General features: G+C 39.2%; 2 protein-coding genes across 4 annotated transcripts in view; one reads left to right on the top strand and one right to left on the bottom strand.

Annotated features, from left to right (window-relative positions):
- LOC5575166 (protein pigeon) overlaps positions 1–18,096 on the top strand; it is a 30,474-nt gene extending 12,378 nt beyond the window's left edge. For 2 of the 3 annotated variants that reach the window (XM_021846590.1, XM_021846591.1), the window contains exons 4-6: positions 10,997–11,778; positions 12,182–12,609; positions 17,295–17,791. In XM_021846590.1, coding sequence (XP_021702282.1) covers positions 10,997–11,778; positions 12,182–12,609; positions 17,295–17,707 — 1,623 coding nt within the window. In that variant the 3' untranslated portion in view covers positions 17,708–17,791. Of the gene's footprint in view, positions 1–10,996; positions 11,779–12,181; positions 12,610–17,294; positions 17,792–17,845 lie in introns of those variants that run through there. The other variant, XM_021846592.1, reaches the window with a different exon arrangement.
- On the bottom strand, positions 17,999–18,849 carry LOC5575167 (soma ferritin). The gene is made up of 2 exons (XM_001655495.2): positions 18,527–18,849; positions 17,999–18,474 (listed from the first exon to the last, which is right to left on the bottom strand). Exons 1-2 carry the CDS (start codon positions 18,777–18,779, stop codon positions 18,098–18,100), a joined length of 630 nt encoding a protein of 209 aa, XP_001655545.1. The 5' UTR covers positions 18,780–18,849; the 3' UTR covers positions 17,999–18,097.
- Positions 18,850–24,334: the final 5,485 nt, after the last annotated feature.

The raw sequence follows: 24,334 nt of genomic DNA, 5'->3' as shown, positions 1-24,334 counted from the left end.
TTCGCGTTCCTCTGTCCACTTCTAGAAACTATATATGTGTGCCAGTATACTGACAAAAAATCATTTGAATCCATTAAGAATTCGCTGAGCGGTGAGGGTTTTGTAATTTTTGCTTTCACTCAGGCCTATATGGGTTAAAATATTCGCAAAAATTCATCTATGCAATCTCTAGTAAACTTATTTTCTTATAAACATAAACAATTGATTGACGAACTGTTCTAGGAATTCTCGCAACGAACATACTAGGAAGCTTGTAGCAGTTCCAAGTAATTGTCTAATTTAGGGAATATTTCTACATATTCTTTAAGATATTTCTCCATCCATTTCCTCTTGAACTTGTCCAGGAATTACACATGTGGTTCTTGTACAGGATGTACAGTTTTTTTTCCTCACAAAACTTATTCATTTATTTTCAGATATGTTAGTATTATTGTTCATATTACGGACTTTTGAGGCCTCAGTAAAGTTTAACTCATCAAAAAGCATATCGAATAAATAATTTTGTTTGATTCCTCTGCGTCATTGAGGCTCCGAAACACTTAACTTTCGAATGGTGGGTGAAGATTATGATTCCGAATAAATAAATAAAATGTGTAGACATTTCATGATTCTTATTCCGGACACTTCCTTACTTTTGCCTTAAATTCCGGACACTTTGATTCAAATTCCGGATAGCTCCTGAAAATCATAAATATAGTAAATGAATGAAAGCCGAACTTAGTATTATACCATTCAATTCCACTAAAGTCAGAATACTTTGACAGATTCGCGTATTTCGATTTCAACGTTATAGTCGAAGTCTTCAGTGTCGTGTACTAGACTCGACTTTAAATGGTATTCCACTAAACAACTCGAAGATATATTATAAATAGAAAAGTCAAATCATCAAATGAAATCGTCAAACCATTCAAGAGACGCCTAAGACAATTATAAGGCATTTTCGATAGATATGTAAGGCATTGAAAATCTTACTACTTATCTATGGAAAATGCTTATCGAAATGAGTTTCAAAAATAAGAACTTTTGAATTGCAAAAATTGAAACATTTCGTGTGAAATATTTTCCATACAAAACGAGTATGCACGGGGCCTTCCTTAGCTGAATGGTTAGAGTCCGCGGCTACAAAGCAAAGTCAAGGAGCTGGAGGTGTCTGGGTTCGATTCCCGGTCGGTCCAGGATCTTTTCGTAATGTAAATTTCCTTGATTTCCCTGGGCATAGAATATCATCGTGCCTGCCACACGATATACGAAAGCTCTCATTTAATAACTGTGGAAGTGCTCATAAGAACACTAAGCTGAGAAGCAGGCTCTGTCCCAGTGGGGACGTAATGCCAAGAAGAAGAATAACCTTAAAAAATATAACAAGTAAATAATCGTTATATCGTCAAAAAAAGAATCTCCTCTCTGTATTGCTCTAATTGCAATAAGCGAAACTCTTCACATATATAGTTTCTAAAAGTGGCCAAAGAATCTCTGGAAAGTTCTTCTGGTCAGATTTATTCCGGTGTTCATCAAAACCATAGCCGGTTCTTCAGGGCATTAGTCCCGAGTGGATATTCAGTGCGCATCGTACCTTCGTGCTGTGCGTACACGAATTCTCTCTGCTCTTGGAAGTTTTCTACCTAAACTACCTAAAGCAATAAATCAGTACTTTTCAGTGCTACCAAAACAGTACTTTTCAGTACTATTTTTTCTACTATTGATCCCTTTACGATCCTTGTTTGGACCCGTACCTTCGATTTTTCGTTGGACCCGTTGGCGAAAGCTAGCGGTGGTAATCCTTCTTGGACACCGTCTTGGGAAAAAACCTCTCGAAGGTCACGTCTTCTTTCGTTTATTAACTAAACATGGTATCAACAACTAACAAAAGGAAGGGTGAATCTCTGAATTCACTTCTTCCTTCCAAAAAAGTGGGGTTTAAAACTGTCACTACACGTGGCAAGAATGGAAGAAAGGACGCTTCCCCGGAATGCGAACTTTCTTCCAAGGGTGATTCAAGTGAGGAAGCAAAGAGTGCCGCCTATCGTGGTCAGTTGTTCCGAATTTGGGGGATTTAGGCAGGAGATCTTGAACTCCATTAGGGGAATCAAGGTTTCCTTTCAAATCGCAAAGAAAGGAGACTGCCGCGTTTTGCCGGAAACTATTAAAGATCGTGAACTTCTTCTCAGACATCTTGAAGCGAAGACACACATTTTTTTTACTTATGACGACAAAACTGAACGTTTGTTCAAAGTTGTCTTGAAAGGTCTCTCAAGTGACTATAAGTCACCTGAAGAGATCAAAAATGGAATAAATGATTTACTTGGATTTTCCCCAGTCCAAGTAATCATTATGAAAAAAAGAACCCAATCTGGCATTGTTCGGAAAGGGCTTTCTCAAGAATATTATTTAGTTCACTTTAACAAAAAAGAACTAAATAATATTAAGGTGAATATGAATCGAAGCCAAACTTCAAATTTTCAAGAGCACGGATCTGGAGAACCAAACTTCCGATTAAGCTGAAAACTTATTCGATTGGTCACTAGCTGTTGGTGACCAATAGATTAGGTTTTCAATTCAAACGGATGTTTGGTTCTCCAGATCGGTGCTCTTGAAAATTGGAACTTTGGCTTCGATTCATCTTCACCTAAAGCTTTAGAAAAAGCTAAACTTATGTTCGATGTCCGTGTGACGTGGGAACATTTCCAGAAACCTGGAGGAAATTACCAGAACCCCACTCAGTGCCGTCGGTGCCAAAAGTGGGGTCATGGTACAAAAAAATGTCGCATGGATGCTAAATGCATGATTTGCGAAGGTTCTTCTCACGCTAAGGACGACTGTCCTGTGAAAGAAGATACCAGAAAGTTTGAATGCGCCAATTGCAAGGGCCCTCATAAAGCTAACTTTTGGGAATGCCCTTCACGCAAAAGGGTCATTGAGGCTCGTGCCAGACAGATGAAAGATAATATCCGTTACGATAACGGTCGTTTCCGCAATTTGCCTGGTAGAGTATCGAACAATGCTCATTTTTCAGTTAACGATCGCTTGATCATGAATCATACCCATCAGGATGATCATAATCATGCTCATTCACAAACTAATTTTAATCCGTCGGGTAGCCGTTCGAATCTTTCAATTTCGAATGTATCTACCCACGGTAAATCCTTTGCCGATATCGTAGCAGGAAATTTGAACTCCTCCGCTGTTCGATCCATGGGTACCCATTCTACTTGTTTCAAATCAAATGAAAAAAAAAAAACCCTACCGCCACAGGTAATTCCGCTTCTTCGTCTACCGGAAATTCTAATGGGAAATCACATGACATGTCTGCCTCTGATTTTAATTTTCTAACTGAACAATTGAATCTAATGATTGATGCAATGTTCAAAGCCACCACTATGACTGAAGCAGTCCAAGTAGGTGTAAAATTTACAAATCAAATTGTTATTGGATTACGTTTTTCTAATGGATCCAAATAATAATTTAAATATTTTAAATTGGAATGCTCGTTCTCTGAATGGTAAAGAGGACGAGCTGTTTAATTTTCTTACGGTTAATAACGTGCATATAGCAGTTATTACCGAAACGTATTTAAAACCTGGATCTAAACTCAAAAGAGATCCTAACTTTTTTGTTTATCGTAATGATCGACTTGATGGGGCATGTGGGGGAGTTGCAATCATCATTCATAGGCGTATAAAACATCAACTGTTTTCATCATTTGAAACTAAAGTTTTTGCAACTTTAGGTGTTTCTGTTGAAACACAGTTTGGTAAATATACTTTCATAGCTGCCTATTTGCCTTTTCAATGCTCTGGACAGCAAGTTAATTTGCTCCAAACTGACTTGCGTAAATTGACTCGCAATAAGTCAAAATTTTTTGTCATTGGTGACTTTAATGCCAAACATCGGTCATGGAATAATTCTCAAAGTAATTCCAACGGCAGAATTTTATTTGATGAGTGCTCTTCAGGATATTTCTCAATTCATTACCCTGATAGCCCTACATGTTTTTCCTCTTCTAGAAATCCATCTACGATTGATTTGGACTTAACCGACTCTAGTCATCTTTGTAGCCAACTGATTACTCATGCTGATTTTGATTCTGATCATGTCCCTGTTACATTTCAAATATCCCAAGAAGCGATTCTAAATCCTATCAGCACCACTTTCAATTATTTACGAGCCGACTGGAATATATATAAAACTTATGTTGACTCTAATCTTGATGTTAACATTTCTTTAGAAACTAAACTTGATATTGACAATGCTCTTGAAACTTTAACAAATTCCATTGTTGAAGCCAGGAACATTGCAATTCCAAAATGTGAAGTAAAATTTGAATCCGTGATTATAGACGATGATCTTAAACTCTTGATCCGTCTTAAAAACGTGAGGAGAAGGCAATTTCAACGCACTCGCGATCCTGCTATGAAAATTATATGGCAGGATTTGCAGAAAGAAATCAAAAAGCGTTTTGCTCAATTAAGAAACAAAAATTTTGAAAATAAAATTTCTCAATTGGACCCTGGCTCTAAGCCCTTTTGGAAATTATCTAAAATCTTGAAAAAACCTCAGAAGCCAATACCGGCATTGAAAAAGGAAAACAAATTATTACTAACTAATTGCGAAAAAGCTCAAAAACTTGCTATGCAGTTTGAAAGTGCGCACAATTTTAATTTAGGACTTACTAGTCCAATTGAAAATGAAGTTACTCAGGAGTTCGAAAATATTCTCAATCAAGAGAACGTTTTCGAAAATGCCTGGGAGACTGATTTGGAAGAAGTGAGAACTATTATTAAAAAATTCAAAAATATGAAAGCTCCTGGCGATGATGGAATTTTCTACATCCTCATCAAGAAACTTCCAGAAAGTAGCTTATCATTTCTAGTTGATATATTTAACAAATGTTTTCAATTAGCATATTTTCCTGACAAATGGAAAAATGCTAAGGTTGTTCCAATTTTAAAACCAGACAAAAATCCTGCAGAAGCTTCTAGTTATCGTCCAATCAGTTTGCTTTCCTCCATCAGTAAACTTTTTGAAAAGGTTATTTTGAACAGAATGATGGTCAACATCAACGAAAATTCAATTTTTACCAATGAACAGTTCGGATTCCGCCATGGACATTCGACCACTCTTCAACTTTTACGTGTAACACATTTGATCCGTTCCAACAAATCTGAAGGCTATTCTACTGGTCTTGCTCTTCTAGACATAGAAAAAGCATTCGACAGTGTTTGGCATGAAGGTTTGATTGTAAAATTAAAAAACTTTAATTTTCCAACATACATTGTTAGAATAATTCAAAGTTATCTGTCAAATCGTACACTTCAGGTTAATTATCAGAACTCCAGATCTGAAAGACTTCCTGTAAGAGCTGGTGTTCCTCAAGGCAGCATTTTGGGACCAATATTATACAATATTTTCACATCTGACTTACCTGAGTTACCTCAGGGATGTCAAAAATCTTTGTTTGTGGATGACACAGGCCTCTCCGCCAAAAGTCGAAGCCTGCGTGTCATCTGTAGTCGATTGCAAAAAAGTTTGGATATTTTTTCTTCATACTTGCAAAAATGGAAGATTTCTCCTAATGCTTCCAAAACTCAACTAATAATATTCCCACATAAACCAAAAGCTCTTTATTTGAAACCTTCAAGTAGACATGTTGTCACGATGAGAGGGATTCCAATAAATTGGTCAGATGAAGTTAAGTATTTAGGGCTCATGCTAGATAAGAATTTAACTTTCAAAAATCACATTGAGGGCATTCAAGCCAAATGTAATAAATATGTAAAATGTCTTTATCCTCTTATTGATAGAAAATCAAAACTTTGTCTTAAGAACAAGCTTTTGATATTCAAACAAATTTTCCGGCCAGCCATGTTATATGCTGTACCAATATGGACTAGCTGTTGTAATACCAGGAAGAAAGCCCTGCAGAGAATTTAAAATAAAATTTTGAAAATGATTCTGAGGCTTCCTCCCTGGTATAGTACCAATGAGTTACATAGAATATCCAATGTTGAAACATTGGAACAAATGTCAAATAAAATAATAAATAATTTCAGGAAAAAATCGTTACAATCTTCTGTTGCCACGATTAATGCGTTATATGTTTAGGTTAAGTTAGGTTAAGTATATTGAAAACGTTTTTTTTCTCTTATAAGCAGGTGAAATCAACTCACCTGTAAAAAATCTGAACTGCTACGGCAAATGAAATGTTATATGTTGTTAACAAAATGTTAATAAAATCTTAAATTTGTTTTACCAAATTAGGATGATAGTGTTGTCTAATAACACAGAACACCTAGATATAAGAAATGAATGTAATGTTTGGAATGATAAAGAAATTAAAAAAAAAGTCCCGAGTGGATACATCCGGTACATTCTAACTGGCGCAATAACTTTTCATTTATGATGTTGATTATCAGATCTTAATGATTTATGCAAATTAAAATGATTATCATTGAAAATAAATAAAGATAGTTTTGTCTCAAAAATAGCCCTTCGTTACCCGACCTGACCCAGTGACTCACCGGAATAACTCCGGCCGCAGGAATATTTCCAAGTTATTCTGGCCACTTTAAGAAAGTAGATATGTGGGCCAGTATACTTACCAAAACATTTTAAATCTCTTAAGTATTTCTCGAAAACTTATTCAAATAGTCTCAAGTCAAAAAGTGAATACACTTACTTTATTGATCCTACGTGTTTCGCAGACGAAATTCCACATGATCCGCTCTTACCCAACTAGATTTTTCACTTTTAGAACGTTTAATTACCGGATTTACAAAACGACGAAAGTAAGATTTTCAACTTTCGCAACCTAACCACTACTTTCGCCGCCCGCTGTATAGAGAGACAAAGTGACTTAACCACGAATCAAAACAAAACACTACTTGAGCCGATTTTACACTGGTAGAAAAACGTCGAAAGTAACTGTATGAAACGGCTTATCATTTTGTTATAATTATTTTTGTTAAAAATAATAGAAACTACCTAGTTTTTGCACGCGATCTGATTGTATGCAAAATTTGAGCGATGTACACGACGAAAAAATGTTAAAAAGGTGATTCATTTTAAAACAGTTTTAGAAGACAGGTTGTGATTCTTCTCAATTAGTTTTCTCAAAACCGTATGAAAGTTACTTACGTCGATTTGAAAAAGTTATCGAGATTTGCTGAGCGGCTAGGGTTTTAGCGTTTTTGCTGTCACTCAAGCCTATACGGGTTAATGTATACTCTACTACGTATGTAACTATTAACACACTTTGCTAGAATTTGTTGTGCAGTCCCATATTGAAAAATAAAGGTAAAACAGTCTCTATATGAACTTTGAACCTAAATTGCAATCGCAAAACGTGAACTGTGTTCAAGTTCATATATTTGGCTGATTATGAGAAGCGTAATGAGTTATCTGTGCGATGGTGTCAAACGATTATGGTATGGACAAATATACTAGAAAATTACGAACATTTATATGAGAAGACAGACTTCCAAATTTGAGCGCTATTTTATCAATGTCTGAATTTTTCAAATTGAACAATCATGCTTTCATGGATAATGCAGCTTAGCTTAGCTTAGCTTAGCTTAGACTGACTACACATATCAATGGTTGCTATTCCGTGATTGACCGAAGTCAGTGAAAATGCACAAAGAATCAACTAGAAGTTCGGCTGGGATTGGCCATAATCTTCTTCAGTGTGCATAATTCAGTGCCACTATTTATACAGGGTCAATAACGGCGCCGGCCACGTCCTTGCAGTCAGGTGGGATTGGGGGAAGGAATGTGTGTAACCTTTGCTTTGTGGAGACCGTGTTTGCCTCTGCATCTCCACAAAGGTTACTGGGAGGGATGTTTGTTAATGGGGAGGATCGTTGGGTCATAGGATTCACTTTGATAAGCGATTAAACCATGATAAACAATGATTTGTGAGATATATACATGCTTATACGTAAATATAATATTTTCATTTGATATGAACAATTTCTATGTAGAGGAAAATTATGCCGACACTTGAGGTGACGAACCATTCAAAGTTTGTTGAACAAATACCTAAATGTAACATTCCTACAGCTGTCAGGACGAAAGCATGTGTTATTATATTTTACTCATTTGAAAAGAAACAAAAAACTCGATTGGTTGGGACATCATAGAACACTCTTATTCTTATGCTGACACTTACAGTGGCGAACCATCCAAAGTTTGTTGAATAAAGTGAACCTTTCGGAAGTCAACACTTGTAGTGTCGAACCATTCAAAGTTTTTTTAATTGCAAAAATAAAGGTATATAAGAGGTGTTCTGAAAAAAAAATGTTAAACATAAATAAATCATGAATCAGAGTTTGTGTCGACACTCACAGTGACGAACCATCCATAGTTTGTTGAAAAATCATATTTACATCCCACCATTGTAACGATTGAATGTGCAGTCATACATATTTTATAGATTAGAAATAGTAGCATGAAACGAGCTCACCAATTGATCAGTTATCCTTGACTGAGCAGCCACAATCCACTTTCGGCTTCACTCGTTTGCTCGGCTCGCGCGACCCAAAAAGAATAAAAAAAAACTGTTCGGGCTTTCTTGACGCACTGCCCAGGAGCAAGCGTCAAGGTCGAAGGATCAAACAGAACTAACCGATCGCGGCACTTTTTCAGTTACTCCAACCGAACTCACCTATCACGCCACTTTTTCACTTACTAGACCAACGCGCGACATGTTTGATCCTGCCCTCGTCGCTCGCCCCGGTAAAAGCAAGTGTCAGGGTCGAAAGATCAAACAGAACTAACCGATCGCGGCACTTTTTCACTTTCTTCAACCGAGCTCACCGATCACGCCACTTTTTCACTTACGAGACCGACGCGCGACATGTTTGATCCCGCCCTCGTCGCTCGCCCCGGCAAAAGCAAGTGTCAAGGTCGAAAGATCAAACAGAACTAACCGATCGCGGCACTTTTTCGCTTTCTTCAACCGAACTCACCGATCACGCCACTTTTTCACTTACGAGACCGACGCGCGACATGTTTGATCCTGCCCTCGTCGCTTGCCCCGGGAAAAGCAAGTGTCTAGGTCGAAAGATCAAACAGAACTCCATGCTTTCATGGACAATGCAGGTATGATTAAAAAATCAATGCAACCAAAATTTAAACGTACTATTTCTACTAAACTACATTTATCATGAACGGAAAAGGTCTATTTCGCATGCTTGGTGGATAAAATCCTTAAAGAATGGTTGAATCATAGTTTAAACTCATATGAACATTGATAAGACCAGTATTTCGAACAAATTTGATGACTTGTTACTCTAAATTGGAACATTTCTGAAAGCGACATCAGATTCAACAACCCTAAATTTATCAGAGTCATTCGATTTGATCATCGATTCACGCAAATATGTAATTTTTGTTACGCTGTGTTATCGAAGAAATACTAAATGAGTAATGCTAGAGACATTTTAAAAATTCGACCAAGTGTTTCTCTAAGGATATCTCCAAGCATTGCTCTTGGCTGGAATTCCCTAAGAAATTTCCCTAGTATTCATTATTGAAATCCGTCAGAAATCTCACCTTAAATTACTCCAGCGATACTTCTAGTAGCTTGCCTTAAGTAATTTTTAGGAATTATCTTAGTAATTTCTCCAATCTTGGTAGAAAGTTGGAATTTATTTGGAGTCTTCTCCTGTTTATTTTCCAAGCATACCTATGCCCATTCATCTAATAATTTATCTTCAAAATTCCTTAAATAATCCTTGAGCGATTCCTTCCAGATATCCTCTGGGTTTTCACCAGAGATTTTTCCAAGAATTTTATTACTACCTGTTATAACTATAGTTACCTACCTTTGAAAACTTTTCAATAGTTTTGTTACCTCAAAGAATTATAACAGAATTTATATAAAGTATTATTAATTTCTACAGAAATAAATCTTATATTCTCAGATTTTTTTCATGGATGCATTATACATCATTTGAGAGATTCTGCCAAGAATACATCCAGTGCTTGTTTGGTATGTAATCAATGGAATGTCTTTACCTGTAAGAACATTTTCAATATTTAGTCTACGGAGATTTTGATTTCCAATCTCGTCAATCTACTAAATTTCCCATGTGTTTACATAAAAATATGCTTAACAAAAATGATATATTTTTTGTTTGTTTGTTTTGAAAATATACATGGAAAGGCGACACTACTACTATTACATCAATGATGAATCTAATGATTCTTTGAGTTACACGCCGCTTCACGTTAATAAAGAAAAAAAAAAAAACATTTGAAGCTTCAAGAAAAAAAATATAAAGGATAGGAATGTTCACAAATAAAAAAAAATCAAAAACCAAAATTTATATATTTACGAATAAAAATAAATCATTGTTCAAAACGTATTTAAATCGATTTAAAATAGCGAAAAATTACACTTAGATCGAAAATAAAAAAATGGGCATTAGAGGGTCAAGGATTTCTTTTAAACATTTTCGAAAAAATATCACGAAGCATTTAAACATTACGATGGAAGAACGACACTTATCCTGAAAAAATCGTTACAGAATTTACAAGATTTTTGTTGAATTTCATGCTGGAATATTAAAAAAAAACTAATGGGGATATGCCTGGAGAAATTATTAAATTATTCTTGGATTGAATGCTGGTATTTAGATGTTATTTTAAGGATCTCTTTAAAAAACTTATATGATATAATAATCGCTTAAGTGGCAAACTCATCAAGCACCAAAAGCCACTTATATAAAGATAAATAATAACAATAATCGAAGCTTCAGATTCTAGAATTGTCCAATCCGTTAATTGGACTCGGTCCTCGGCCGAGTAATTAAACCAAGACGCCTTTTATATACTTTTCTCCACTATGAAAGAGGAAAAAAATGTGAATTTCCTTCATAGTTTTCCGTTTCATGCAAAAAAATCAATAATCATTCGCATTAAATTCCTAGTTAAACCCTTGTTAAATAATCTGTCTACGCCTTGAGGTTTAAACACATTTCAAATTTAATTTCAGCTTCTGAGCATCATAATGGAGCGCCCGCTGCATCTGGATACGGTTCCCCTGCTCAAGGAAGCGCTCATCTCCGGCACGTACGCTTCCTCCAAAAAAGGACTCTCCCAAGACCAATTGGCTCTCTTTCGACTGCTTCCTCTAACGACGTGCAACACCTCAAAACCCATCCAAGCCAAGATCTCCAACCTGACCGTGGGCTTGTCGCACGAAACTCTCTACAATACGTCGATGATGTTGCTTTCGCCGCAGCAACGCCTCTCCCCGTTTCGCAAAGACATCTGGACCAGCTTGTGGGAGCGTCTGAATGACAACAAGGAACGCGCTCGATTTGCCCAGGAACAAGTGACCGAAAAACTTATGTACTCTCTGACCTGCTACCAACCGGAAGCGCTTTCCCGCTGCTCCACGCCAATGTCTCCGGCGAATCCGATTGTGAACGTGGCCGCCGAGTTCTCCAGTGCCAGCCGTCGGATGCAGAACAACGATGTGCTTCCATTTGTCGAAACAGAAGCCTGCACCGCCAGCAAGCAAGAACTGGTCCTGAATGTGAACCTCCGGGAGCTCAGCATGCATCTGGTCAAGCACAGCGTTAAGGAAGTCAGTGGCTTTCGTTGGTTGAAGAACGCCTTCTACGACAGCAATCCGGCACCTTCCCACGTACACGCCGTGGCCACAAGATACGTTGCTGCTCAGTTGGAGCAATCGCGGGCCCTCTGTGTGCTTGTCTGCAAGACGGCTGGGCTGGATCTAGCCCTTGCACCGGAAAGAGGATTCGCCTTGGTGTAAGTTTCTATTGCACATTGGTCCCAAAGCCATACTCAGGAAGACAATAACAGTTATTATATTTGCTCAAATTTTAATAAGGCTTAATTGCTTAAAATGAATTATGTTACTTGTTTCTAAAACTCAAACGGTAAAAGATTTCATATATTCAAACAAAAAGAATATCTCATTGTTTTAAGTGAAAAACTAGTCGAAGCATTAAAATACACAGATATAGAGACTGAAAAATTACTATTTCTCTATTAGAAATGAAGTTTGTACAAATAGCCTTAGAAGTAGGTCGAAAAAGGCTTGAAAGCTCCGGTTCAGTCGCAAACATTTTTGTCTTCCATGATATGGCATTGGGATCACTCATTGTGCTTTACTTCCGAACATCTCCATAAAAATTCCCATCTTTTCCAGTGATCAGCTTACCAGCGCCCAGCAGCTTAGACTTTTCACCCTCCTGGAACGCTACTGTCTGGCGGCGGAATCGCTTGCATTTCCCTTCCCATTGGGCTTCTCATCGTTTTTCACCTACCTGGGCTACCGGGCGCTGAGTTTCGACAACTTTATGCAATACGTCGAACATCACGTGTTCGAGTTGCAGATCGACGTGATCAAGGTCATCATTGCCGACATCGACGACTCGGCGGAGGAGGGAGTACAGAGGAAGTTGAGTTTGCTGATGACACTCCCGAGGACGCGTGCCCGTCGGCTGCTGAACAACTGGAACCATCCGGTTAGTACTATGCTCAAAGGGCGAGAGCATGCGCTGAACATTTTGTCCGGAAATTCGGTGCACCTGAGGGGCTATTCGCAGCTGAAGAAACGGGAGTACAAACCGAAAGGTAGATGATCTTTTTGTTTCATTGGATTGTCCATACAATGTGATTGTGATTAGTTTCTGTGATATATTTTTATTGATCATCAATGTTTTATGTTGGTACATGTTCATTTATGTCTTATTGCATGCCGAAAATACGTGTTCATTATTTTACTGTTTTTCATTTATTGATTTTTTTCGTACCATTCAATTTACTTTCACCAGTGTGATGAAAAAGCAGGTTTGTCACTTTAATTTGCTTAAAGCAGTTTGATAAGTTTTCTGATATATTGGTTCATATTGATGTGAATAGGGCATTTGGCAATTAAAGTGAAGATGAATCGAAGCCAAAGTTCAAATTTTCAAGAGCACGGATCTGGAGAACCAAACATCCGTTTGAGCTAAAAACCTAATCGAATGGTCAACACCAGCTGGTGACCAATCGATTAAGTTTTCAGCTTAAACGGATGTTTGGTTCTCCAGATCCGTGCTCTTGAAAATTAGAAGTTTGGCTTCGATTCATCTTCACCTTAAACTATCATCACGGACGTTGTCAATCCCTTTCAGTCAGAGATAGTGCCAGACATATCGCGATGGTGTTAACAGCTCAGTCGTCGCGCTGCTGTATTTTGTACAACACTTGAAAAAACCTCGCTTTTTGTTCACAACTGCAGTGTGGTGGTTCTGACGGTGGCAAACCGCGCAACGACTGGAAGGTTAAGTGACCGACAAAGTAATTGACTTCATCAACATTTCAAAATCAGTTTATTTGTTCAAAACTGACATATTTGTTTTGTAATCTTATTCCACCCTCCTGAAATCAAATCAAGATATAGAAAACATTCGTTTCTACTGTTTGTTGCACACGCCATTAGAGATGTTATAGTATATTATTTATTTGGTTCTACATCAATCAACTTGATAAAACCTCGCCAACAATAGATCGTCAATTCACTTGGTTCATGGCCGTCTCTTTCATCCCTCGACTTCGACCCACGCTCTCCAGGTCCTGATACACCTGGTCAATCCATCTAGCTCGCTGCGCCCCACGCCTTTTGTTCCTATCGGATTCGAAGCGAACACCATCTGATGTCTGAGCTGATGTCCGGCATTCTTACAACATGCCCTGCCCAGCGTATCATTCCAGTTTTTGACACCTGCAGTATACTGGGTTCGCCGTAGAGTTGGGCAAACTTGTGGTTCATTTTTCGCCGCCACACACTGTTCATTGCAAGGAGCGGAAAGATGCAGAGATCGCCAGTGATACCACAAACGGTAGCAGACAGCACTAGCAGATGCAGCACACCGAGTGAGCCACCGAGAAACCTGCGGGATGCAGGCTTCCTGAGTCAAGTGTTCACACCAAAGTCGGGGAGTAGCACTGTTCAAGACGACCGGTAGCATGAGAAGTCGGAGTTGGCGGAAGTAAAGAGGAAGGTCAACGAACTCTATGGATTCGTCAAGACTAAAAACAATGTCTACCTCAGAATCAAGCAGCTGGTCGCGAGCATCAAGTCCGCCGTTACATTCACAGAACGAGGACAGAAGGAATTACGAATTAGAGCGGAAAAAGCCGAAAAGGCATTGATCCCGGTGAATGCAACAGCCGGTTCAAAGGTGACGCCTAGGAGCAATCCAACCACCCGCTCGGAGAAAAGAACGAGGGATACACCAGGAGACCAGGAAGATCCCAAAAAGAAGAGAAGCGACAATGAGTGCGTCAGCGAGCAGAAAACCGACGGTCACTTCGTGAGAGGTTCAAGGGCGATGCTCTTGTCATTGAGGCAAGTGACAAGACAACCAACGCGGCGATTCTCAAGAGAGTGAGGGAGCATCCAGAGCTGAAGGAAGTGGGTGAAAACGTGGTGAGAACAAAGCGTACCCAGAAACGAGATACTCAAAAAAGATCCATCGATCAAGAGTTCGGACTGCCGGGAGTTCGTAGCGAAGTCGCTGGACAAGGAGGCAAGTGTGAGAGCCTTATCCCAGGAGGCAGTGATCGAATGTAGAGAACTGAACAAAATCACAGAACAGAAGACGACATGAGAGTTGCACTGTTGTCTCAATGCAACCTGAAAGAAGCGCCGCAGTCCATCCGGCTGAGGAAAGCGTACGGGGGTATGCAAGTAGCGACGAACCGATTACCAGTCACAGTAGCCAAAAAAACTCGTCGAGGCTGGTAAGGTCAACATAGGGTGGTCAGTCTGCCCGCTGAAACTGATCCCTCGGGATGCTAATTCATTGGAGAGATGCTGCAGATGCATGTATTTCGGCCAACGGGAAATAAACTGCAAATGCCCGGACAGGCCCGAACACTGCAGAAAATGTGGTGAAAAAGTCACATTGGCAGGAGCTGTCTGAAGACACCTAGGTGCATGCTGTGTAAAGCGAAGGATGGTAATGCCCATACAACGGGTGGCTTAAAATGCCTCGAATATCAAAAGGCGATGGTAGGGCAGTAATGATGTTGAAGATAACGCAGGTGAACCTCAATCATTGCGACGCCGCACAACAACTGTTGTGGCAGTTGACAACGGAAACAAAGTGCGACGTTGTGATCATTTCAGAACCGTATCGGGTTCTTCCCGATAACAGTAATTGGGTAGCGGACAAAGCAGAGACGACGGCAATGCCGATTCCCTATCCAAGAAGTTGTCGTACGCTCGTACGAAAGATTCGTGATCGTTAAAAATAACGGAATCTTCGTGTGCAGCTGTTACGATACCCCTCACCGAGGTGGAGACTGGAGCAGTGCACTCAGATGTTGAATGTGCTAACCAAGAAGCTAATCGGTCGACTGCCAGTATTCATCGGTAGAGATTTCAATGCTTGCCCATGGGCCATGGAGTGAGGTAGCAGACTAACCAACGCGAGAGGATACAGTTTGCTGGAAGATTTAGCGTAGCTCGACGTAAGGCTGTGCAACAACGGTCTCACTACACACATTTCGCAAAAACTGTAGGGAATCCATCATCGACGTCATCTTTTGCAGCCCGTCGCTGATCACCAACTGGAGAGTTAGCGAAAAATACACCCACAGTGACCATCAAGCGATCCAATACTGCGTGTGCCAGGGAAGTTGTGCAGGATGGTAGATGAGGAATGGAGAACGTAGGTGGAAGACAAAGGATTTCGACAAGGATCTTTTCGTCAAAGCATTACGAGCACTAAGCGACTCTCCAAACATGGAAGCAGAAGAGCTGACAGAATCGTTGGCGAGAGCGTATGACGCAACTATGCCGAGAACACTGAAGCCAAGGAATCAGCGGCGTCCTACATATTGGTGGAATGACAGACTCACCACGGTCCATGCAGCCTGCTTGAGAGCCAGAAGACGCGTGCAGAGAGCTAGATCGTAAGTCAGCATGGAAGAGCGTAAGGTGACCTACCGGTTGGCCAGAGCCGCGTTCAAACAGGAGATAGCGACGAGTAAATCGAACTGCAACAAGGAGTTGATGCCTATTGGGGCAGTCATCGCGTGCGCGGAGAAAGCGTCCAAGCAGATGAGCATGGGCAATCGGAACTGCGCAATGGTAACGATAGATGTTAAGAACGCGTTCAATAGTGGCAGTTGAGAGGCTATCGCCGCAGTCCTACATAGAATGCGGGTCCCCGTATATCTGTGTAAAGTTCTGCAAAGCTACTTTTAGAACACAAACCAGGGACGGATGTCAACCGTAGTAACGGCGGGAGTTCCACAGGGATGAATATGATGAACGACGGAGTGCTAACCTTGACACTGCCGAATGGAGTCGAGATCATCGGGTTCGCAGATGACGTCTTTCTTATGATAACTGGCGAGACTGCAGATGAGGTGAAGATGCAGCGGAACGGCTATAGACACCATTGAATCGTGGATGACAGGAGTCAAGCTGCAGTTGGCTCATCATAAAACGGAGCTGGTGCTGGTCAACAACTGCTAGGCGGTTCAGCAGTTCGAGTTCAACGTCGGAGGACACGCATACTCATCGAAGCGCCCGCTACAGCACCTTGGAGGTAATGGTCGATGACAGGCTAAACTTCAACAGCCACGTAGACTATACCCGCGAAAAGGCAGCGAAAGCAGCTAACACTGTAACTAGGGTCATGCTCAACATTGGAGGACCAAGAAGCAGTACAGGACGTCTTCTGGCGACCGTCCATACTGAGATACGGAGCCCCAGCTTAATATGCAGCGTTGACAATCAAACGCAATCAAAAGAAGCTGGCAGGTACGTTCCGGCTCATGGCCATACGGGTGGCGAGTGCCTACCGCACTATATCGTCGGAGGCAGTGTGCATTATCGCCGGAATGATTCCCATCTGCATCACTCTGGCTGAGGACATTGCATGCTACCAGCAAAGGGACACTAGGAATGCGAGGAATACCATCAGATTGGATACAATGGCCAAGTGGCTGCAAAAGTGGAATACCTCCGAGAAAGGAAGGTGGACCCACAGGCACATTCCTAAAGTGTCGATGTGGACGACCAGAAAATATGGACAAGTTAACTTTTTCCTGGACCAATTATTGTCGGGAAATATCTGCACAGTGAAATTTCAATATTTGAGATTGATCTTTCGTAACTCGTTTATGCAACTGAAAAATCAGTTTCTTTATAGTTTGGTATTCCGTATATGTCATGATCGTTATATGTTATTATCGTTATGCAAATCTCCCGAACTTGTAAACAGTTCATTCTCCACGCATTTAAACATCTCTATTTCAAGTTTACCTATGTTTCCGCTGCATTTGGCCCTGCTGCATGAAGCGAAACCACTACGACCGGAACGTTCGCCATAATTCACCATTCCCTCAACGATCACCCTGCACCTACGGTCAGCTTAATTCAATTCCACTACGCCGCGTTCCACAGGAGGACAATTGCACCCCACCCAACACTCCATCATCATCGTGCGAACTGTTTGATTGGCATGGTCATCCATCTTCATCTTCATCGATTGCAGTCCCTTGGACATCTAACCGTCATGCAAACCGTCTATCTCATACCATGATTATCGTTTTAGTTGTTTTGTATGTTATGGCCGTCACCGGCATAGTTGTTTCCTCTTATTTTTCAATCGATGTAAATTTTGTACAGTTTGTTTCTAAGTGTTACAATGCAATCAGAATTGCATCTTGATACAATGTTGCTTTGCATGACGACTTCTTGTTATAATTTAAAACTGTTGATATAGACAATACACCAACGCTCAAAGAACTCTTATCTCTTTAACCAGAAGCTTGAGTGCAAATATCCGAATATTTGTTTTACCCACAGATCTAGGCGAGCAGATGAGTGCCGTTCAAAGACTGCAAGAACCGTTGGATTGCTTCCTGGATCTGCTGACGGCCAAAGCCAGCTTAAATGAGCTGGATTTTAACCTTCTGATCGAAACCACTCTCAGCTCGGTGGATGACTTTCATTTGTAAGTAAATCCGAAATCAAGCATTCAAAAATGACAATTTTTATCGATGGGCTCACGTGCAATGTTTTACCAGAAATATAAGTGGCGTATTTTAAACCTAGAATTCAATCGTTTTTGTTCCTCAATTCCTGGTCCAGTAGATAGACTCCGTTGGGGGCCTTTTCCAGCGTTCGCCATCGTGCCACCAATAGATTAACGCTTCGAATGGATTCGATCTGCTCCTTGAAGAATTCCGTAACGATGAAATCTGCGGTCACGGGATCGTTGTGTCGTTCGGCCAATCGGTACAGGGCAGACAATGATTCCGACACGCAGTTTTCCAGTCTCAATGTTTCGTTCAATGTTGTGCCGATGTTGGACCAACTGCAGCTGGGGGGTTTCCTTATGGGGCCAAGGTCTACGCAACCGTTTCGCTTCAGCAGATACTCAGCTAGGGATCTTGCGTGACCAAGCTCTTCCTTCGACATAGTACAGTAAAACTCTATGGAAGGATTGTTAAGTGCACGTTTAAAAGTAATAGAATGCGACCTTACTTGAAAATCCAATTAGGCCAACGGTCGATTTAGCGAAATGGAAACTCATCGAAAGGTAAGTATAACCGGCTGCCAGTTCGACATTGATCTGCTCGTTGATGGCATTCTGGATGTGAGCATTAACCGATGGAGACGCGAGATTTTCGGTTTTGCAATCATCTGAATCACAGCTGGGTGGGTTTGGGATTTTCGACGAGAAAAGGCGTTTCAGGGGGTTTCCGAGCCGAGGAACGTGGCGAATATGAACAGACATGTTTGATGTTTTTGTTTGAACAACTTCGAGCGGATAATTCCTGGCAACTTGGATAGGTCTTTAATGTTGTCACCAATTGGACCAATTATTGGTCGGTGTTCAGACAGACCGAACTTGATGTAATTTTACCATCGTAAAGATTCGTCAAAGAATACAATTTTGATCTCTCGGATGCAATTTTTATAGAGATGTTTTATCATATAGGGCAAGTGTACCAGTTAGGGACATAGTGGTTCCCTATTTCGCCATACGTGATTACCTAAATGTCTTCAAATTTTGAATTTTTTTTGTGTGTGGTAGTAGTTAGATTTAAGATATATCTTGCTGTTGAAGCAATCATAAAGTTTTGAAATGTGAAATTTACTAAAATGACACATATGGCCAAATAGGGAACCACTATGACCATAACTGGTACACTTTCCCTAGATAGGGCAAATGTCCATTAGTGGTGCACCTAAGGAGAAAAAATCCATAAAATGCCGATAAAATCATGAAATATGTATAATTTTATTTATTTTTAGAGGAAAATAACCATCATCGTTTTACAAATTTTCAAAACCAGTTATTTTTGCTCAAAATTCAAGCAATGTCTAAGAAAATCTATCATTGCATTACACTTGCTATCTGGATTGCAATGATAGATTTTTATGAGGATTTCTTAAAATTGCCACTTAAAACTTTTCTTAAAATCGCCACTTAAAACTGGTTTTCCATATTCGATGATTGCTGATGATTGAATGATGGATTCTTGAGCCTTAAGGTGAAGCGGCGTGTAACTCAAAGAATCATTAGAATCATCATTGATGTAATAGTTGTAGTGTCGCCTTTCCATGTACATTCGTACCATAAATGCCCCATATTCTGCGCACTAAGGAATTTCAATCAGTACTTATTAATTAAAACAAAACACAATACTCTGAATCTTTTGGAGCAAATATTCATCGTTCTTATGTTTTCGTGAATCCATCTGCAGATTACTGCTTTGTACTCACGTATCCCAGCCCTACTACTCCTTGTTCCAACACGTCTCGGCTGAAGTGATACCGGATATCCAGGTGCTTCGTCCGAAAATTGCATTCTTGCGATACAGATGGTGAATGGTTGATTGGTTGTTGTGGTAGAGCCGATATCAATATCAGTACCGACTACACCGCTTCGTGCCTATCCGACTGATATCATTCGGGATGCGTTGTGCATCACTCGGGCAGTCTCACTTCCACCTTGCACAAGCATGGTTGTTTGGTTACCACCGCGTGCGTGTTATCGATCATAGACCGAACCTTCAAGTCGTTACCACATAATGGCGACGAGGATGTAGAATCCTTATCGATCAATTGAGCTATTTCAATATAAAGTGACAAACTTCATTATTAAAATTAGCAAATAGTAGAAACATTTCGAAAAAAGAAAATGTGTTCAAATGATGCCAATCAGATACTTATTTTGATGCAGTGGTTTTCTCTCGGTAGTGAAAGTTTATTGTTTGCCCTGTTTCGAGTGTTTAATTGCGCAATGTATTGACGTAAAAAAATATTTTATAAGTTCAAACTAAGTGAAACAAACGAGGTTTGAAAAAGCATAGATGCGATAATCCGCAGAAGAACAAAGCGGTTGTAGTGAGCAGTTTTTTTTCATTCCGCTATTGTTGCAAGTGCTCAAGGTCACAGCGTTCAAGGTCGCGTTTGAGTTTCGGTGTGAAAGGCCAAGCGCACCGATGTGTCACAAAAGAAAGAAAGAGGTATGATTGATTATGAAATGCATTTGGTTTTGGATGTTGAATGTTGGATATTAAAATGCTGTAAACCAAGGTAAGTGTCCTGAAAACTTTGAAATGCAACTGTTTGATTACGCCATGTGCCGGATGTTTTAGAACAAAACGATCATAAATAATTCTAGAGGAAGAAGTTGTTCTTGAAAAATCGAATTGAATTGAGATTTGAGTACGGTAAAATACATGTTAGCATTAAAAAAAAAGCCTAGAAATAAGGGTGGCTTGTGACATGTGTTGACATGGTGTTGTTTGTTGAAATGAAGGGATTAACAATCGTAAGTGTGAGTGAAGTGGTCGCTTTTTGTGTGTTTTGTCCGATTGTTAAATTAAGAAATGTCTTATAGACGCTCTTGAATGCTGCAGGAAATCATATGATCGCTGAGATGATGATGATATGAAACCAAACGAAATGGATGATATGAAATGATATAAAATACTCAAGAGGGGAAAACGCTCTTAGATTATGCGAAAAATTAAATGATTGCTTTTGGATAGCATGAGAATCGGATGATCGCTCTTCAATGTTGCGAAGAACTAGAGAGTCACGCTTAGCTGACACAAATAAAAGGAAAATTTATGATCGTTCTTAAATGATAAGAAAAATCAGATAATCGCGCTTGAACGTTCTGCAGTCACGGGAAATAATTTTGGAAAATACGTAAAGCAGAAGATCACTCGTAAATTGAGAATAATGAGAAAAAAAAAATAGATGATCGCTCTTAGACGTTGCAAAGAATCAATCAATGACTGATCGCTCTTAAATGCTGCGAGTACTCAGATAAACGCTCTTAGATGATGCAAAGAATCAATCAATGGCTTATTTAATGACTGATCGCTCTTAAATGTTGCGAGGACTCAGATAAATGCTCTTAGATGATGCGAAGAATCAATCAATGGCTGATTTAATGACTGATCGCTCTTAAATGTTGCGAGGACTCAGATAAACGCTCTTAGATGATGCAAAGAATGAATCAATGGCTGATTTAATAACTGGTCGCTCTTTAATGTTGCGGGGATTCAAATAAATGCTTTTAGATGATGCAATAATGTTGCGAAAAATAAGTTGATCACTCCTGGATGATGTGAAAAGAAAAAGAATCATATGATCGCTCACGAATGTTACGATGACTCAAATAAGTGCCCATAAATGATGTGAAAATCATATGATCGATTATGATGAACACAAGTGGTTGCTTCATGATAATACAAAAATATATGTATCTTGATGATTGTCTTATAAATATTGAAATGAATACTGTTCGCTCTTGAACGATGCTCAAAATAATTGATAAGCTGCAAGAAAGTAGTAGTAAAACGCATTATAGATTATAGCAATTATAGATCATAGTGTGCCATTGTGTCTATTGTTCATGCACTTATTGTGCAAGATCTGTTAACGGATACCCCTGTTGGTTTGACCACATTTTATCTGAACACGTTTAAATTTTTAACCTATTAATCTGCACATCGTTCAGAATAAAAATGACTAAAACGTCAATATTACGGTTTTGTAAGATACGAATGATTTTCAGAACTAAGCAGCAGAAAAGAAATGCATGAATTGCATACTCGAGGATCAGGAGCAACATATCATAACGGGGGGGCCAAGCTTGGAGCACCAGAATATGAAACAGATGTGTAATACACTTGTATAAAATGATAAAATATAAATATATTGCGTACAAAACAAAATGAAGTTTGCCAGACTAGTACTATATACGTAATCGAAATCGTTTCAAATTCTCTCAATATATCTAGGTACGTATGAAGGGAGAGACGAAGAATAGAAACAAAAACCAACTCGATGCCAACAGTTGTTATGAACCTGGTAGCTGAAGTACTGTAAAAGGGCGTGATAGACGGAAAAATTATGGCAGTATTGCAACTGTTGTTGACAAATTTACTTCAAGCAAAAATTTTGGATAACCGATTTTGTTATCGATTCAATATGTTTGTAACGTAAACGGTATCTATTTTATTTTTTCCCAGGTTCATGTCTGCTTTAGGATTATAAAAATGAAACACAAATATAGAATATAGAATTCAGTAGAATCTGTAGTAGAACAATAGTATATTTGCACTAAAGGAATGGATCCGAAAATACATGTATTAAAAAAAAACTGCGTTTAAACAAAAATAAAGGATATTGCAAAATAGTAACAACAACGCAAATGGTGCAGAATAGTTTGTAAGGTGAGGAAACGACATATCTGATAATAGTTTTGGGAATTCGTTTGTTCAGTTTGTATTCGTTTGTTTGTTGTTAAAAAAAATATTCCTTCAGTGCCATATAATAACTGAAATCTAATGATTGGATAGGGAATATAGTGTTGCATATGGTTAATAATGTTCTATTTCTAATACTGCAATCTGTGAAAAATTGAGTATTAAGCTTTCTGGTAATGATTTTGTGTGTAGCTGTAGCCAAGACAAAACCTTTTAATGAGTTATGATGGTACTGGAATGAAATACTAATTAACCGAATCTGGGTAACGACATTTCACGGATAACTCAAATCACAGATAGTTATTAAATAAAAATACGTTGAAAATATACGTAATTATCACACGTTAGGAATCAACTTGAAAGCAAACATAAATACAACACAATTACATGTTTTCAGAAAAAAATGAAACGTTTAAAAAAAAAAATGTCGTCGGTATTAAAATACAAGTAAAAAAGAAGGCTTATTTAACTGAAAAGTGAGATTTAGAAAATGAATGTCTCGGGATTGTAGTGATTACGAAACGCACCTCATACAGCGATCGACTTATTTGATATTGCTAAGGACGCTGCTTTGGCATTTTGTATCAATTAACACTTTTAAGGATACATAGTTGTACTAACGTCTAATACTTGACCGTCTTCAATCATTTCGCAAACTATTTGGTCAATATCGCGAGCCGTGAAGTCATATTCTATGCTGAGGATAAACAGATGCAAATTCTAAATGTTTCGAGTGTCAGAAGTTTGGTCGATAATATTTGTTAAAGATGAGATACAAGTTGCATGGCGAAATTTGGATTTGTCCGACACTGTAGTATACATAGAATTCGATGGCAGAACAGAGATCTTTGAGTGATATATAATACGGTGTTAGGGCAGGATCGTGGCTTCGGTGGAGAATTGGGTCACACACGAACGTTTCAGGCACTGGGCATCAAAACAATCACCAATGAAACTCAATCTTTAAACACTTCAACTTTATTTGAACTTTGAAGTTGCCTCGATCAGGCTTGCGAACTGTGACCACTATTCACGACAGTTCTTCGATTCTGCCAGTCAACCAAAATACAAAGCAGCAGCAGCATCAATACCATCAGGCGATGCGCTGCCAACGGTTCACACACTACTTGACTGTTTTTGTCTCTCCACTATGACCGTTTTCGGGCAGCCATTCCAAGGTGAATGACTGAAAAAAGTGTTAAAACATTTAATCGTTAATATTTCGCTTGTGTTTTCAACTAATTGAAATCTATTAGCTCTAACAGAAAGAGCACACTCATTCCATTGCGATACATATAAACAAGTTCAATTTCATGCTGCCTTTATCGAGCAAAAATGCAAAACCCCGAAAACCGCAAAAATCGTGTCACCACTGTGCTCGAGTCATTTCGCATTCGGGGTTGAAAAACGTTAGGAAGAAGATTACAGTTTTGAAGAGCCATGACATTTTTTTGTTTTGAACGGTCATGGTTTGCTTTGGATTTTGATGGTGGTGTAGAAAGATGTAAATGTAGAGGCGGTAAATGTTTGCTCCAGTACTTTTCTCATCCCTGGAATC

Source organism: Aedes aegypti, chromosome 2, assembly GCF_002204515.2.
Source record: "Aedes aegypti strain LVP_AGWG chromosome 2, AaegL5.0 Primary Assembly, whole genome shotgun sequence".
Lineage (NCBI taxonomy): Eukaryota > Metazoa > Arthropoda > Insecta > Diptera > Culicidae > Aedes > Aedes aegypti.
This window is presented reverse-complemented; position numbering and strand designations above follow the sequence as displayed.

Coding starts and splice junctions, on each gene's coding strand:
- LOC5575167 (XM_001655495.2), bottom strand. CDS start 18,779: ATGTCTGTTCATATTCGCCACGTTCCTCGGCTCGGAAACCCCCTGAAA. Junction 18,475..18,526: donor TGGCCTAATTGGATTTTCAA/GTAAGGTCGCAT, acceptor ATCCTTCCATAG/AGTTTTACTGTACTATGTCG.